At 48.5% G+C, this 13,418-nt stretch overlaps 1 protein-coding gene across 2 annotated transcripts in view; it reads left to right on the top strand.

Moving 5' to 3' along the window:
* Positions 1 to 13,418, top strand: part of LOC132209267 (uncharacterized) — a 93,248-nt gene that overhangs the window by 62,842 nt on the left and 16,988 nt on the right. The window contains exon 1 of one of the 2 annotated variants that reach the window (XM_059644394.1): positions 11,976 to 12,124. The exons of the other annotated variant lie outside the window; for it this stretch is intronic. Coding sequence (XP_059500377.1) covers positions 12,033 to 12,124 — 92 coding nt within the window. The 5' untranslated portion in view covers positions 11,976 to 12,032. Of the gene's footprint in view, positions 1 to 11,975; positions 12,125 to 13,418 lie in introns of those variants that run through there. 2 annotated transcript variants of the gene reach the window in all.

Genomic DNA, 13,418 nt, shown 5'->3' on the forward strand with positions numbered 1-13,418 from the left:
TCAGGGAAGAATTACTTCTTTCAGGTTGTAGCAATTTATTGAACACTTCAACCAAGAGTTCAGGCAGACCCTCTAATAAGAGACACCTCCTCTGTGTTAATTCTCTAGATTTGACAGAAGATCGGCCCTGTGAGAGGGTCAGTACTGAGGTATTGAAGCTTTGTCAGAAGGCGAATAATGAGTGCGGGCACTGAAGAAGTGCCTCATTGACAGGGGTTCAGTCCTGACGCCTGTGAGAGTTCATCATTGTCAGGTGGGCAATACTGAGACAATGCTTCCTTGTAAAAGGATCAGCACTAAAGATCTGCCACACATTTTTAGTGTCAGTGTTGAGGAAATGCAGCAATATGAGTGGGTCCGAACTGTGGGAGTGCATTATTGTCAGAAGGTCAAGACTGAGGCAGCACCTCATTCTAAGGTGAGGCAATGCCATACAAATAGAAGGTCAGTCCTGAGATATTGCTACTGTGAGAGGGTCAGAAATAAAGGTGCCTCCTTGTCAGATGGTCAGAACTGAGGGATTGAAGCATTGTCAGAGCTTCAATACTGAGGCCTTGCTTCGTTGTCAAAGGGTCAAATCTGTGGGAGTGCGATATTGTCAGAGGATCAATGCTGAGGCAGTGCCTCAAAATAATGGTGTGTTTTTGATGACAGCGTGCATCGAAGTGGTTCTTTTGTGATTCTATCAAGTGCAGTTAAAGGAATGCTTGCCAATTTTCTGAAAGATGAACATTTATTGAGGAAATAAAAGATGGAGAAAGAGTAATTAAAAAGAATAACAAGTAGAGAGTAAAAAAGAATAAGCCTCATGTTCTTGTGGCCGTGAGGGACCCCTCGATCAATGGCTGGCCTGGAGGCTGAGGTTGTTCCTGGCACCGTTCGCGGTCTCATTCCGAGATGACGTCCAGTGCCGAGGAACAAAATGCTCCCTCTGCTCCGGTGTAACAAACGACTTGGCAAAGAAAAAAAGCAGTTACAGAAATAAAATTAACTGTAAAACAGGAACGCTGACAGGACTCATTCAAAGTCAACCATTTCTCAAATATCAAGAAATGTTACCCTTCAGCCCATCCTATTCATGGGGTTGGAACTGCTAGTACCACACGAATGCAGCATCACAACTGAGGCAATGCAGCACTGTGCGAGGGTCAGGATTAAGGGTCAGTTTTGAGCCAGTGCCTTGATGTTATGGAGTCAGAACATTATTGCCACATGTTCAATACAGACAGTGTGTTGACCCTCTGTCAATGCTTCAATGCCTCAGTGCCCACCCTCTGATAATGAATCACTCCAACAGTTCTGACCCTATCTTGCAAGACCTCAGTATGACCTTTCTGACCCTATTACAGTGGGCCACTGCTGCAGTATTGACCATCTGATAATGATGCAATACCTCAGTTCTGACCCTCTGACAGTTGTGCAACACCTCAGTCCGCACCCTTTCATCATTCGGCACTTGCTCAATTATGAGCCCTTTGTGAGTTAGTTGTGAGGCAAGACTTCATTGCTGCAGTGTCAGTGCTGAGAGCGGGCCTTTTTATTAGCTCATCAGTACCTAAGGTACTGGCTAATTGTCAGCAGGTCAGTTCTGAGGCAGCGTCTCTTTGCCCAAACCCTGACTCTAAACCCAGCCTCAGCCCTAAACCCATACAAACGCTCGCCTCAGGCTAACCCTCACCTCAGCATTAACCCTAACCCTAACCCTAACCCTATCCTCAGCGTAAACCCTCCCTACCCTCAGCCCTAATGCTGATCCTCAGGCCGAACATCTAGTCTCAGCCCTACCACTAGCTATGGCCTCAGCCCTAAAATGAACCGTAACACACAGCCCCAATTAACGCTTAGCCTCAACCCCAACCCTCGCCTAAGCTCCAAGTCTAACCTAACCCCCAATACTTGCCTGCCAGAGAGTTAGTACTGAGAAAGTGCTTTGGTTTCAGAGATTTAGTCCTGAGAATGCGCTTCGTTTTCAGAGTGACCATCTGAAACAGCGTCTCATTGAAATGGGGTCAGAATTGCTGGAATGCTACATGGAATGGTGACAGATTGTAGGACTGTCGGTGGGTCAGATCTGAGGTAGTGCATCAACGGTGGATGGTCAGTCTTGAGGGAGTTCAGAGGATCAACGAAGAGGGAATGCCTCAATGCAATGGCGACAGAACTGAGAGAGGGCCACAGGATTAGAGATATGCCACATGATTGGAGATGGTAGGAAGTGCCTCATTGTCAGCAGGTCCGTTTTGTGGCCGGTCGCCATAGCTGGAGAGTCAGTTCTGAGGCAGTGCGTCTTTGTCAGAGGGTCTGTACTGAAGCAGTGCCTCATTATTCGAGAGGGTTTGGTGTGAGGCAGTATCTGATTGGTGCAAGGTCAGCCCTAACGGAGTGCCTCTTTGTCAGAGGGTCAGTACTGAGTTCGCGACTCATTGTGAGGAGTTCAGAATTGAGGGACTGCCACGTGATGAGAGGGTCAAAACGGAGGTAGTGTGGCTGTATCTGACAGTCCGAAGGGAGTGCCATTGTTAGAAGGTCAGTTCTGAGAAACTGCCTCCGTGTAATGGCATCAGCATTGAAGCTAACCACGTGACGAGCCGATAAAAACTAAGTTATTGCAGGAGCATCAGAGGGCCAGATCTGTAGGAGTGCATTATTTTCAGAGGTGAATACTGAGGCACAGCCTCAGTGTAAGGGGGTCAAAATTAAGGGAGTGCCACACAATTACAGGGCAGTACGGAAGTATTACAGCACTGTGTGCGGCGCAGAATCGATGGAGTGCATCATTGTTATACAGCCACAAGTGAGGCAGCGCCTCATTGTAATGGATCAGAATAGGGTCAGTACTGAGACTCAGTCGAGGTAGTGCAGAACTGTGGAGGTGTCAGAACTGAGGGAGAGCACCATTGTCAGCTGGTCAAAAGTGCCCCATTGTCGTAAGATCAGAACTGCGGGTGTGCCGCACGATGAGAGGGTCAATATAGAGGAAGTGACTCTCTGTCAGTGTTAATACTGAAGTATGACCTCATCTTGAGGGGATCAGGCTTCAGAGAATGCACTGTTGTCAGAGGGTCGGCACTGCAGCAGGGCTATGTTGTAAGGGGGTCAGAATTGAAGGAGTGCCACCCATTTTAGAAGGTCAGTACAGAGGTAATCTAGCACTGTCAGAGGTAAGTCCTGATGGAGTGCCTCATTGTCATTGGATCAGTTTTCAGGCAGTACCTCTTTGGCAGAGCGTCAGGACTGACGCAGTGCCTGATTGTAATGGGATCAGAATTCAAGGAGTGCCACTGCCTCACTGAGGTACTGCAGCTCTATCAGAGGGTCAGTGGCCTATTGTCAGAGGGTCTGTTTGAGCCAGTGCCTACTTGGCAGAGTGTCAGCAATTAGGGAGTTTGCCTTTATCAGAGGGTCAGCACTAGAGAGTGCATTTGTAGCAGAGTGTCAAGACTCAGCCTTGTCCGCCCAAGTCCAACACCAGCACCTCCACATCATCCGCCCACCCTGAGGACTGACCCTCCACCAATGAGCTACTGCCTCACACTGGACTGACCAACAATGAGACACTATCCCTCCAGACCCCCTGATAAAGAAGCAGTGCCTCAGTACTGACTGTCAGGCAAGGATGGCTCTCTGTCAGTACTGACCCTCTCACAAGGAGACACTGCCTCAGATCATGACCCTCTGACAATAATGCACGCCCACAGTTCAGATTCTATGACGCTGTTGCAGTACCTCAGTACTGAGTCTCTGTTAGTGTGGCACTGCTTCAATTCTGACCCTTCTATAATGAGACACTGCCTCAGTATCGACAGTCTGACAATCGTTCACTCCCACTCTTCTGATGCTCTGACAGTGCTGCTATACCTCAGTACTCACTAATTAACAATGAGGGTTAGCGTGAGAGGGTGGCGAGGGTTAGGGTTTGGGTTAGGACCAAGGCTAGGGGTTAGGTGTGAGGATTGGACGAGGTTTTGGATGAGGGTCGAGTTAGGGTGAGGGATGAGACTTGTGTTAGGGTGACTAATGAGGTTAAGTTTGGAGTTCGGGGTAGGGCTCGGGAGAGGTTTTGGGTTAAGGCTGAGGTTAGGCTTCGGGCTGAGTCTATGGTTAGGGTTAGAGCTCAGACCACATTTAGGTTTGGGGTTCAGGGTGAGTGTTAGGCCTGAGGCTCGGCTTAGGCCTGAAGCTGCGGTTAGGTTTGGGGTTGGACTGATTAGACCCACTCTGACCCATTACAATGAGGTACTACCACAGAACTGACTCTCTGTCGATAAAGAACATGAGATGCCGTCAGCTTGTCCAATCAGAGGTCCAATATTAAGGAAATAGTGCACTGTTGGAGAGTTGATAAATATAATATAATATAAAGGGAGTGCTGCACTGTCAGAGGGTTAATGACGTGGGAGTGCTGAAATAGCGCAGAATCAGACCTGAGAGAATGCTGCACGTTCAGAGAGTTAGCACTGAGGGAGTGCTATAATGTCAGAGGATTGATATCAAGAGGCACCGCCGAAGGATCAGTAGCGCAGTACTGTCCGAAGGCCAATATTGAGAGAGTTCTGATGCGTCGGTGGGGGTCGATATTACAGAATTGCGACACTATCAGTGTATGGATGTCAGATGGTCAGTTCTGAGGGAGGGCTACGCTGTTGGAGGGTCAATATTGAGTGTGTGCGCGACACTCAGATGATCACTTTGTTGGAGTTCGGCACTGTAACGGAGTGCCACACCAGCAGCGGGTTAATATTAAGGGAGTGCTGCACTGTCAGAGGGTTAAAGATGAGGGAGGGCTTCTCTTTGTGGGGGTGGGTATGAAAGAGAACCTCCCGTTCGGGGATCAATATTAATGTTGTAGAGTCAGTAGAGAGGCAGTGCTGCACTGTGGAGGGTCAATAAGAAGCATGTAGCTCCACTGGCAAGGTGCCAATGATGACAGAATGCTGCACTGCCAGAGGATCAGCACTGAGGGAAAACTGTCTTGTCAGAGTGTCTTCGTCAAGAAAGTGCCACTCTGTCGGAAGGCCAATATTAAGGGAGTGCTGCACTGTCACAGGATCAATATTAGGGGTGTGCTGCACTAACAGAGGGTCAGTGTTGATTGAATGCTTGACTGTTGCAGAGCCAGGACTGAGGGAATCCTGCATCGTTACGGTGTCATCATTGAGGGAGTGCTGCACTGTTAAGGGCCGATAGTAAGGGAGTGTGACACTGTCAGAGTGTCATTACCAAAGGTGGGCTACAGTATCAGAGGGTGAATAATGAGGGAATGCTGCGCTGTCGGAGGATCAGCACTGAGGTGGGCTGTACTGTCAGATCGTCAATGTAAATAATAATGTCAGGGGAGTGCTGCATTGTGAGTTGGTCCATATTAAGGGAACGCTGAAACTGTCAGTGTTGCTCAGGGTGTGCAACACTGTCAGAGGGAGTGTCAGCACGGAGGCTGACCTTCACTGTAATTGTGTCAGAATTAAAAGACCGGTCAGAGGATATAAACTGAGGCATTTCAGAGCCATCAGAAGGTCGAAACTGAGGTGTTTCAGATCAGTTTGAGGGTGCCTCATTTTAATGTGGTCAGACTTGAGCAAGTGCTTCATTGTCAGAGGCTCAGAACCAAGTGAGTGCCTCGTTATCAGACACTGTCCTAAAGAGGGCCTTGTTGTTCGTGGCTGTGTTGTAAGGCAATTCCTCATTGCTGCAGGATCAGCCTTGAGAGTGTGCCAGTCTGGAAGGAGTGCCTAAAAACTGAGGGAGTGCTACACAATTCGAGATTCAGCGCTGAGTAAGTGCCTCATGGTCACAGAGTTAGTTCTGAGGCAGGGTCACATTGCCTTAGGGTCAATTCTGAGGGTGTATTAGGAGCAGACTGTAAATACTGAGTCAGTAGCTCAGTGCATTGGATTCAGAGTTGATGGAGTACAAGATGATTAGAAGTTCAGTCCTGAAGTATTGCAGCTCTGTCAGAGGGTCAGAACTGAGGGGGCAGTGCTTTACTGTCAGCGGATCAGTTCTGAGGCAGTACCTCATTGCTGGAGGGTCAGATGTGGACGAGTGTCACATTGTCAGAAGGCCAGTTCTGAATAAGTGACTTTTTGTCAGAAGGCCAATACTCAGTCAGTGGCTCATTTTGAGCAGATCAGAATTGAGGGTTTGCAACACTTCTCGAGATTCAGTCTGGAGACATTACTGCTGCACGCCTGAATTGAGGGAGTGCTGCAAGATTGGAGGGTGAAAATAAACCCGAAAACAATGACCCCTTTCAATAACCTGTGAAACACAGGGATGACTGTAAATAATCCCTAAAACGCAGAGGCCTTTGTAGGAGTGCCTCAGTGTAATGTTTTCAGAATTGAGGGAGTGCCACGTGATTACAGATTCACTGCTGATGGAGGAGCTCATTGTCACAGGGTCAGTTCTGAGGCAGGGCTGCTTTGCTGGAGGGTCACTTCTGAGTGAGTGTATTAGTATCAGCCCCATGTTGTAGGGACTGTACTTTTCCAGGAAGACAGTTAGAATAATCTTTAATTATAAACTAATCTGAAATACTGTTTGACTTGTTAAGGTTACAATACGTCCTGAGTCACCTACAGAATACGCACTCGCTCTCCCTGTCTCTCTCGGTAAGCAAAGGTAGTTTCTTTCAGACTACTCTCAGAAATAAAGTGCTGCGCTGGTGGTCAGTATTGGAGGATCAGTACTGAGGGAGTGCTGGCCTGTCACAGGGCCAAGATTATGGATGTGCTGTGCTTTCAGAAGGTCACAAGCAAACAAGCACTGCCAGACATAAAAAACGAAAGAACTGCGGATGCTGTAAGTCGGGAACAAAAAGAAAGTTGCCGGAAAATCTCAGCAGGCCTGGCAGCATCTGTGCAGGAGAAAACAGATTCAACGTTTCGAGTCCATTGACCCTTCCTCAGAACTGGGGATCTTCCTCAGAACAGTCCTGAGGAAGGGTCACTGGACCCGAAATGTTAGCTCTGTTTTTGCCTCCACAGATGCTGCCAGACCTGCTGAGCTTTTCCAGCACTGCCAGACAACTGACGCTCTGATTGTGAAACACTCCCTCAGTACTGACCCTCCAACACTGCGTACTCTCTGATGACTGATTCTCTGACGGTGCATCTCTGCCACAGTATTAACCCTCCGTCATACTGGTGTTCTCTCAGCAATAACACTCTGAGAATGCCATGCTCCCTTACCATTGACATTCTGGCCGTGGGACACCACTTCAAATTTAACCCTTCAGCAGTGCAGCACACACTCATCATTGCCTCTCTGATATTGCAGTGCTGCCTTCATACTGACCCTTTCACAGTGCAGGACACAGTAATATTGAACATCTTAAAGTGCCGCTCTCCCTCAGTGCTGACCCCCCTCTCATTTCTGACCCATTCAGTGTAGCATACCCTTTATTCTGAACCCCTCAGTGCAGCACTCCCTCAACGCTGACCTGCTTCAGTGCTGACCCCCTTCAGTCCTGATCCCCCTCAGAACAGCACTCCCGCAGTGCTGACCCCACACTGTGCTGCACTCCCTCAGAGCTCACCCACTTATCGCTGACGACCCCCTCACTTCAGCACTCCCTGATCACCTGGTCGTGCATCACTCCCTTTCTCCGACCCCTCGGACGGTGCAGCACTACGTCAGCGCTGACCCGCCAACAAGATAATGTCAGAGAGATGTTCTCCCATCACATTGACCCTCTGAGACTGGAGCATTTACTAATGTTGGCCCTCTCACAGTGAAGCTCTCCGTTTAGTCCCTCTGACAGGCCGCATGCCTTTTATTACAGGTCTTTTCACAACGCACTGCCCCGTCATCATTGATTCTCTGACAGTGCAGCCCTCTGTTAATATTGAATTTGTGACAGTGCGCAACTCCATTAATCTTTGCCCTCTGATAGTGCAGCTCTTCCTCAGTCCTGACTCTCTGACAATGCAGCAGTCCCCTAATTACTGTCAGAGGGTCGATACTGAGAGAATGCTGCACTGTCAGAGTCAGCTGCCCGCAGTCCTATCAGACATTCAGTATTGAAGGTATGGGAGAGGGTGAGTGTCAGTGAATTCTGCACTGCAACAGGGCCAACAGTGTTGTCCCATGGCCAGAGTGTCCATGGTAAGGAAGAACTGCAATGTCAATGTAACAGCGTCAGGACTGAGGTCAGAATTGAGACAGTACTGCAGGATTAGAGAGTCAGTGTTGTGGCTGCGGAGCACTCTGAGGTCCAGTACTGAGGGAAAGCTTCATGATCAGTGGGTCAGTTCTAAAGCTGTGCTACTTTGTCAGAGGGCCATACTAATGCAGTGCCTCATTGTAATGGGATAAGAATTGAGGGAATGTCGCACATGCATCACTAGCTCATCATTGACTGTCTAACAGTGCAGCACACTCTTAGTATTGACCTTCCAACAGTGTCGAGCAGTGTGACACATTCAGTATTAAGAGAGTACTGCACTGTCAGAGGGTCAATGATGGGAGAGTGCTGTGCTGTTGGAAGGTGTGTACTGAAAGGGAGCCGCCCTGCCAGAGGGCCTATATTAAGGCAGTGCAGCATTGTGAGAGGGTCGATATTTAGTGCATGCTCCTGTCTCAGAGGGTCAATTTGATGGGACAACATGCCTCTGAAACTAACTTGTTGGAGTGCTGCACCGCCTGAGGGTTCGTCTGAAGGGAGTGATGCCCTGTCAGATGATGAGCTTTCCCTCATCTTTAACCGTCTGACAGTGCAGCACTCCCATAATATTAACCAGTGTGGCACTTGCTTACAATTGAACTTCTGACAGTGCACAAGTCCAACAAAATGATCCTCTTGAGTGTCGCACACACTCAATATTGGCCCTCCAACAGTGCAGCACTCCCTCAGGACTGACCATCTGACATTGATACGTGGATCGTGTAGCAATCCTGTAATATTGACCCACTGACACAGCAGAACTCCCTCAATATTGTTTTTCTGACAGTATTGCACTACTGATCCTTCGGCAGTGCCCCTTGATATCAATCTTTTCACATTAGACCACTCCCTCAGCACTAACTCTCTGAATGTGCAGCACTTCTCAGGACTGATTCTGTGATATTTCAGCACTCCCACATCATTAACCCTCTGACAGTGCAGCCCTCCCTTTATATCAACCCTCCAACAGTGCACTGTTTCCTTAATATTGGACCTCTGATTGTGTGATACTCCCTCAGTGCGAAACTCTGACAATACAGCACTCTCTCTGAAATAACTCTCTGATTAAGCACTTCCTCTGTGCTAACCCTCTGAAAATGGAGCTTTCTCTCATTACTGACCCTTTGCAGTGCCGCACTGCCTCAGTACTCACTCACCACAAGTGCAGCACTCCATTAAAAGTGATCCTCTGACAGTGTGGCACTCCCCTAATATTGGTCCACTGACTGTGTGGCACTCCCTTAATACTGACCTGCTCGCGGTGCATCACTGCTCTAATATCAAACCTGCAGCTCTAGCAGAGGGTCTGTCCTGAGCAAGTGCCCCATCGTCAGCATGTCAATTCTGAGGCAGTGCCTCTATATCAGTGAGTCAACATTGAGGTAGCTCCTGACGGTCAGAATTACGGGAGTGCCTCATATTTAGAGGGTCATTAACTGAGGGACAGCCTCATGATCAGCGGGTCAGTCTTTACGGACTTCCTTATAGCCAGTGTGTCAGTTCTGAGGCAGTGCCCTCAATGTAACAGATTTAGAAATGGGGTAGGGGGCACATGATTAGAAGGTCAGTAGTAAGCTATTGGAACTTTGTCAGAGGGTCAGTACTCAGCGAGTGCCTCATTGACATCGGGTCCATACAGAGGGTTTGCACTGAGGGAATGCTTCCTTGTCAGAGATTCAGAAGTGAGAAAGTGCCTCATTGTCAGAGGCTCATTCCTGAGGCAGTGCCTCATTGTCAGAGTGACATAATCAGATAGCACTCCCTCAATTCTAAACCTTAATACTGACCCTCTGACAATGAAGCACTGCCTCAGGACTGACCCTATGATAATGAAGTGTTCCTCAGGATTGAACCATTGACGATGTGACTCTCCATTCGTGTTGACCTTCTGATAATGGCGTTCTCCTGAAGTACTGACCCTCTGACGGTTGTGCACTGCCTCAGTACTGACCCTCTAAATATCTGCCACTCGGTCAATTCTGACCTCCTTACGATGAGGCATTACCTCAATACTGACTGGGGTGCAGGTCTCTGGCACAGAGTCTGTCGCTCTTGCAACGAAGGGAAGGGGGTATAGGAGGAGAGTGTTAGTCATTGGGGACTGAATAGTTCGAGGGACAGATAGAAGGCTTGTTTGGAACCGAAGAGACTCACGATTGGTGCGTTGCCTCCAGGTGCTTGGGTCCGTGTTATCTCGGATCGTGTCTTTGGGGTCCTGAAGGGAGAGGGTGACAAGCCCCAAGCCATGGTCCACATAGGTACCAACGACATAGGTAGAAAGAGGGATAGGGACGTCAGGCAGGATTTCAGGGAGCTCCGCTGGAAGCTGAGAGCTCAAACAAACGGAGTGGTTATCTCTGGTTTGTTACCCGTGCCAAGTGATAGCGAGGCAAAGAACAGGGAGAGATTTCAGCTGAACACGTGGCTGCAGGGAAGCTGCAGGTGGGAGGGCTTCAGGTACATGGACAATTGGGGCTCATTCTGGGGAAGGTGGGACCTCTACAAACAGGACGGTATCCACTTGAACCAGAGGGGCACTAATATCCTGGGCGGGAAATTAGCTAGTGCTGTTCGGGTGGGTTTAAACTAGCTTAGCAAGGGGATGGGAAACTGTGGTGTAGTTTCAGTACACAGGAGAAAGAGAATAGAGAGGACATGGACAGGATCTCAGTGTCACAGGAGTGTGCTGGCAAACAGCAAGCTGAATTGAAGTGTGTCTACTTCACTGCCAGGAGTATCCGGAATAAGCGAGGTGAGCTTGCAGCATGGATAGGTACCTGGGGCTTCGATGTTGTGGCCATTACGGAGACATGGATAGAGCAGGGTCAGGAATGGATGTTGCAGGTTCCAGGGTTCAGATCTTTGAGTAAGATCAGGTAAGGTGGGAAAAAAGGGGGAGGTGTGGCTTTGTTTGTCGAGGACAGTATAACGGAGGCTGAAAAAACTTTTGAGGAGGACTGGTCTACTGAGGTGGGATGGGCTGATGTCAGAAACAGGAGAGGAGAGGCCACGCTGCTGGGAGTTTTTTAATAGGCCTCTGCAAAGTTCCAGGGATCTGAAGGAGAGGATTGGCAAAACGATTCTGGGCAGGAGTGAAAGGAACAGGGTGGTCATTATGGGAGACTTTAACTTCCTAAACATTGACTGGAAATGCTGTAACTCTAGTACGTCGGATGGATGAGTTTTCGTCCAATGCACGCAGGAGCGTTTCCCGACACGGTACGTCCAAGGGCCGACAAGAGGGGAGGCCACACTGGATCTGGTACTTGACAGTGAACCAGGCCAGGTGTTTGATTTAGTGGTAGATGAGCACTTTGGAGAGAGTGACCATAATTCGGTTACGTTTAGTTTAGCGATGGAGTGGGAGAGGAACATGCCACAGGGCAAGACTGAGAGATGGGGGAAGGCAATTATAATTGGGCAAGGCTTAGGAGGCAAAGAATGGGGTAGGAAAATGCAGGGGATGGGGACAATCGAAATGGGGAGCTGGTTTAAGTAACAGATATTGCGTGTCCTTGATAGGTACGTCCCTGTCAGGCAGGGGTCAGTGATAAGGTAGGGGAACCGTGGTTTACGAAAGAAATTGTATCTCGTGATAAGCAGAAGAGCGAGGTTTATGTGATGCTGAGATGAGATGGATCAGTTGATGCGATGGAGAATTACAGATGAGCAAGAAAGGATTTAAAGAGAGAGTTAAGAAGAGCACGGAGGGGTCCTGAGCAGTCATTCGCAGGTAGAATAGAGGAGAACCGTAAAGTTTTCTCAAGGTATGTGAGGAATATAAGGATGACTGGGGTAGGCATAGGGCCAATCAAAGACAGAAGTGGGAAGTTGTGTGTGGACCGGGTAGAGATCGGAGAGGTGCTAAATGAATATTTCTCATCTGTTTTCACTGAGGAAGAGGAGAATATCATCGAGGAGACGACTGAGATACGTGCTATTAGACTTGAAAGGATTCAGGTTAGTAAGGAGGAGATGTTATCAATTCTAGAAGGTGTGAAGCTAGATAAATCCCCTGGGCCTGAGAGGATTTTTCCGAGAATTCTCTGGAAAGCTCGGGAGGAGGTGGCGGAGCCCTTGGCTTTGATCTTTGAATCCTCATTGTCTGCAGGTTTAACACCAGAGGACTGGAGGATTGCGAATGTTGTGCCCTTGTTCAAGAAGGGCAGTAGAGATGAGCCAGGCAATTACAGCCAGTGAGCCTTACGTCTGTTGCAGGAAAAGTTTTGGAAAGGGTTGTAAGAGATCGGGTTTATAATCATCTCGGAAGCAACAATTTAATTGGAGATAGTCAATATGGATTTGTCAAGGGCAGGTCGTGTCTCACAAACCTCATGGAGATTTTGAGGAGGTGACCAAGCATGTGGATGAGAGAAGGCCAGTTGACGTAGTGTACATGGACTTGAGTAAAGCCTTTGATAAGGTTCCACATGGAAGGCTATTGGAGAAAATACGGTGCCATGTGATTGAGGGAGATTTAGCAGTTTGGATTAGAAACTGGCTTTCGGTAAAAAGGCAACCAGTGGTGTTTGATGGAAAATATTCAGCCTGGAGTCCGGTTACTCGTGGTGTGCCTCAAGGATCTGTTTTTGGCCCACTGCTGTTTGTCATTTTTATAAATGACTTGGATGCAGGCATAGGTGGATGGGTTAGTAAGTTTGCAAATGACACTAAAGTCGGTGGAGTGGTGGACAATGTGGAAGAATGTCGCATGTTGCAGGGAGACTTGGATAAAGTGCAAAATTGGGTGGAAAGGTGGCAAATGGAGTTCAATGTGAGGTGATTCGCTTTGGGAGGAATAATAGGAAGGTACAATACTGGGCCAATGGAAAGATTCTTGGTAGTGCGGATGTGCAGAGGGACCTTGGCGTCCATGTGCATAGATCTCTGAAAGTTGCCACCCATGTTGATAGTGCTGTGAAGAAGGCATACGGTGTGTTAGACTTTATTGGTAGAGGGATTGAGTTCCAGAGCCGTGACATCATGCTGCAACTGCACAAAACGCTCGTGCGACCTGTTCTGGTCGCTCCATTGCGGGACGAATTCGGAAGCATTGGAAAAGGAGCAGAGGAGATTTACCAGGATGTTGCCTGGTCTGGAGTGAAGGTCTTATGAGAGAAGGCTGAGCGACTCGAGTCTGTCCTCATTGGAGAGAAGAAGGCTAAGAGGGCCTTCAATAGAAACATACAAGACGATCAGAGAAAGATGAGTCAGGGTGGACGGTGAGAGTCTTTTTCCTAGGATGATGATGTTG

This window comes from Stegostoma tigrinum, unplaced genomic scaffold (genome assembly GCF_030684315.1).
Source record: "Stegostoma tigrinum isolate sSteTig4 unplaced genomic scaffold, sSteTig4.hap1 scaffold_79, whole genome shotgun sequence".
Lineage (NCBI taxonomy): Eukaryota > Metazoa > Chordata > Chondrichthyes > Orectolobiformes > Stegostomatidae > Stegostoma > Stegostoma tigrinum.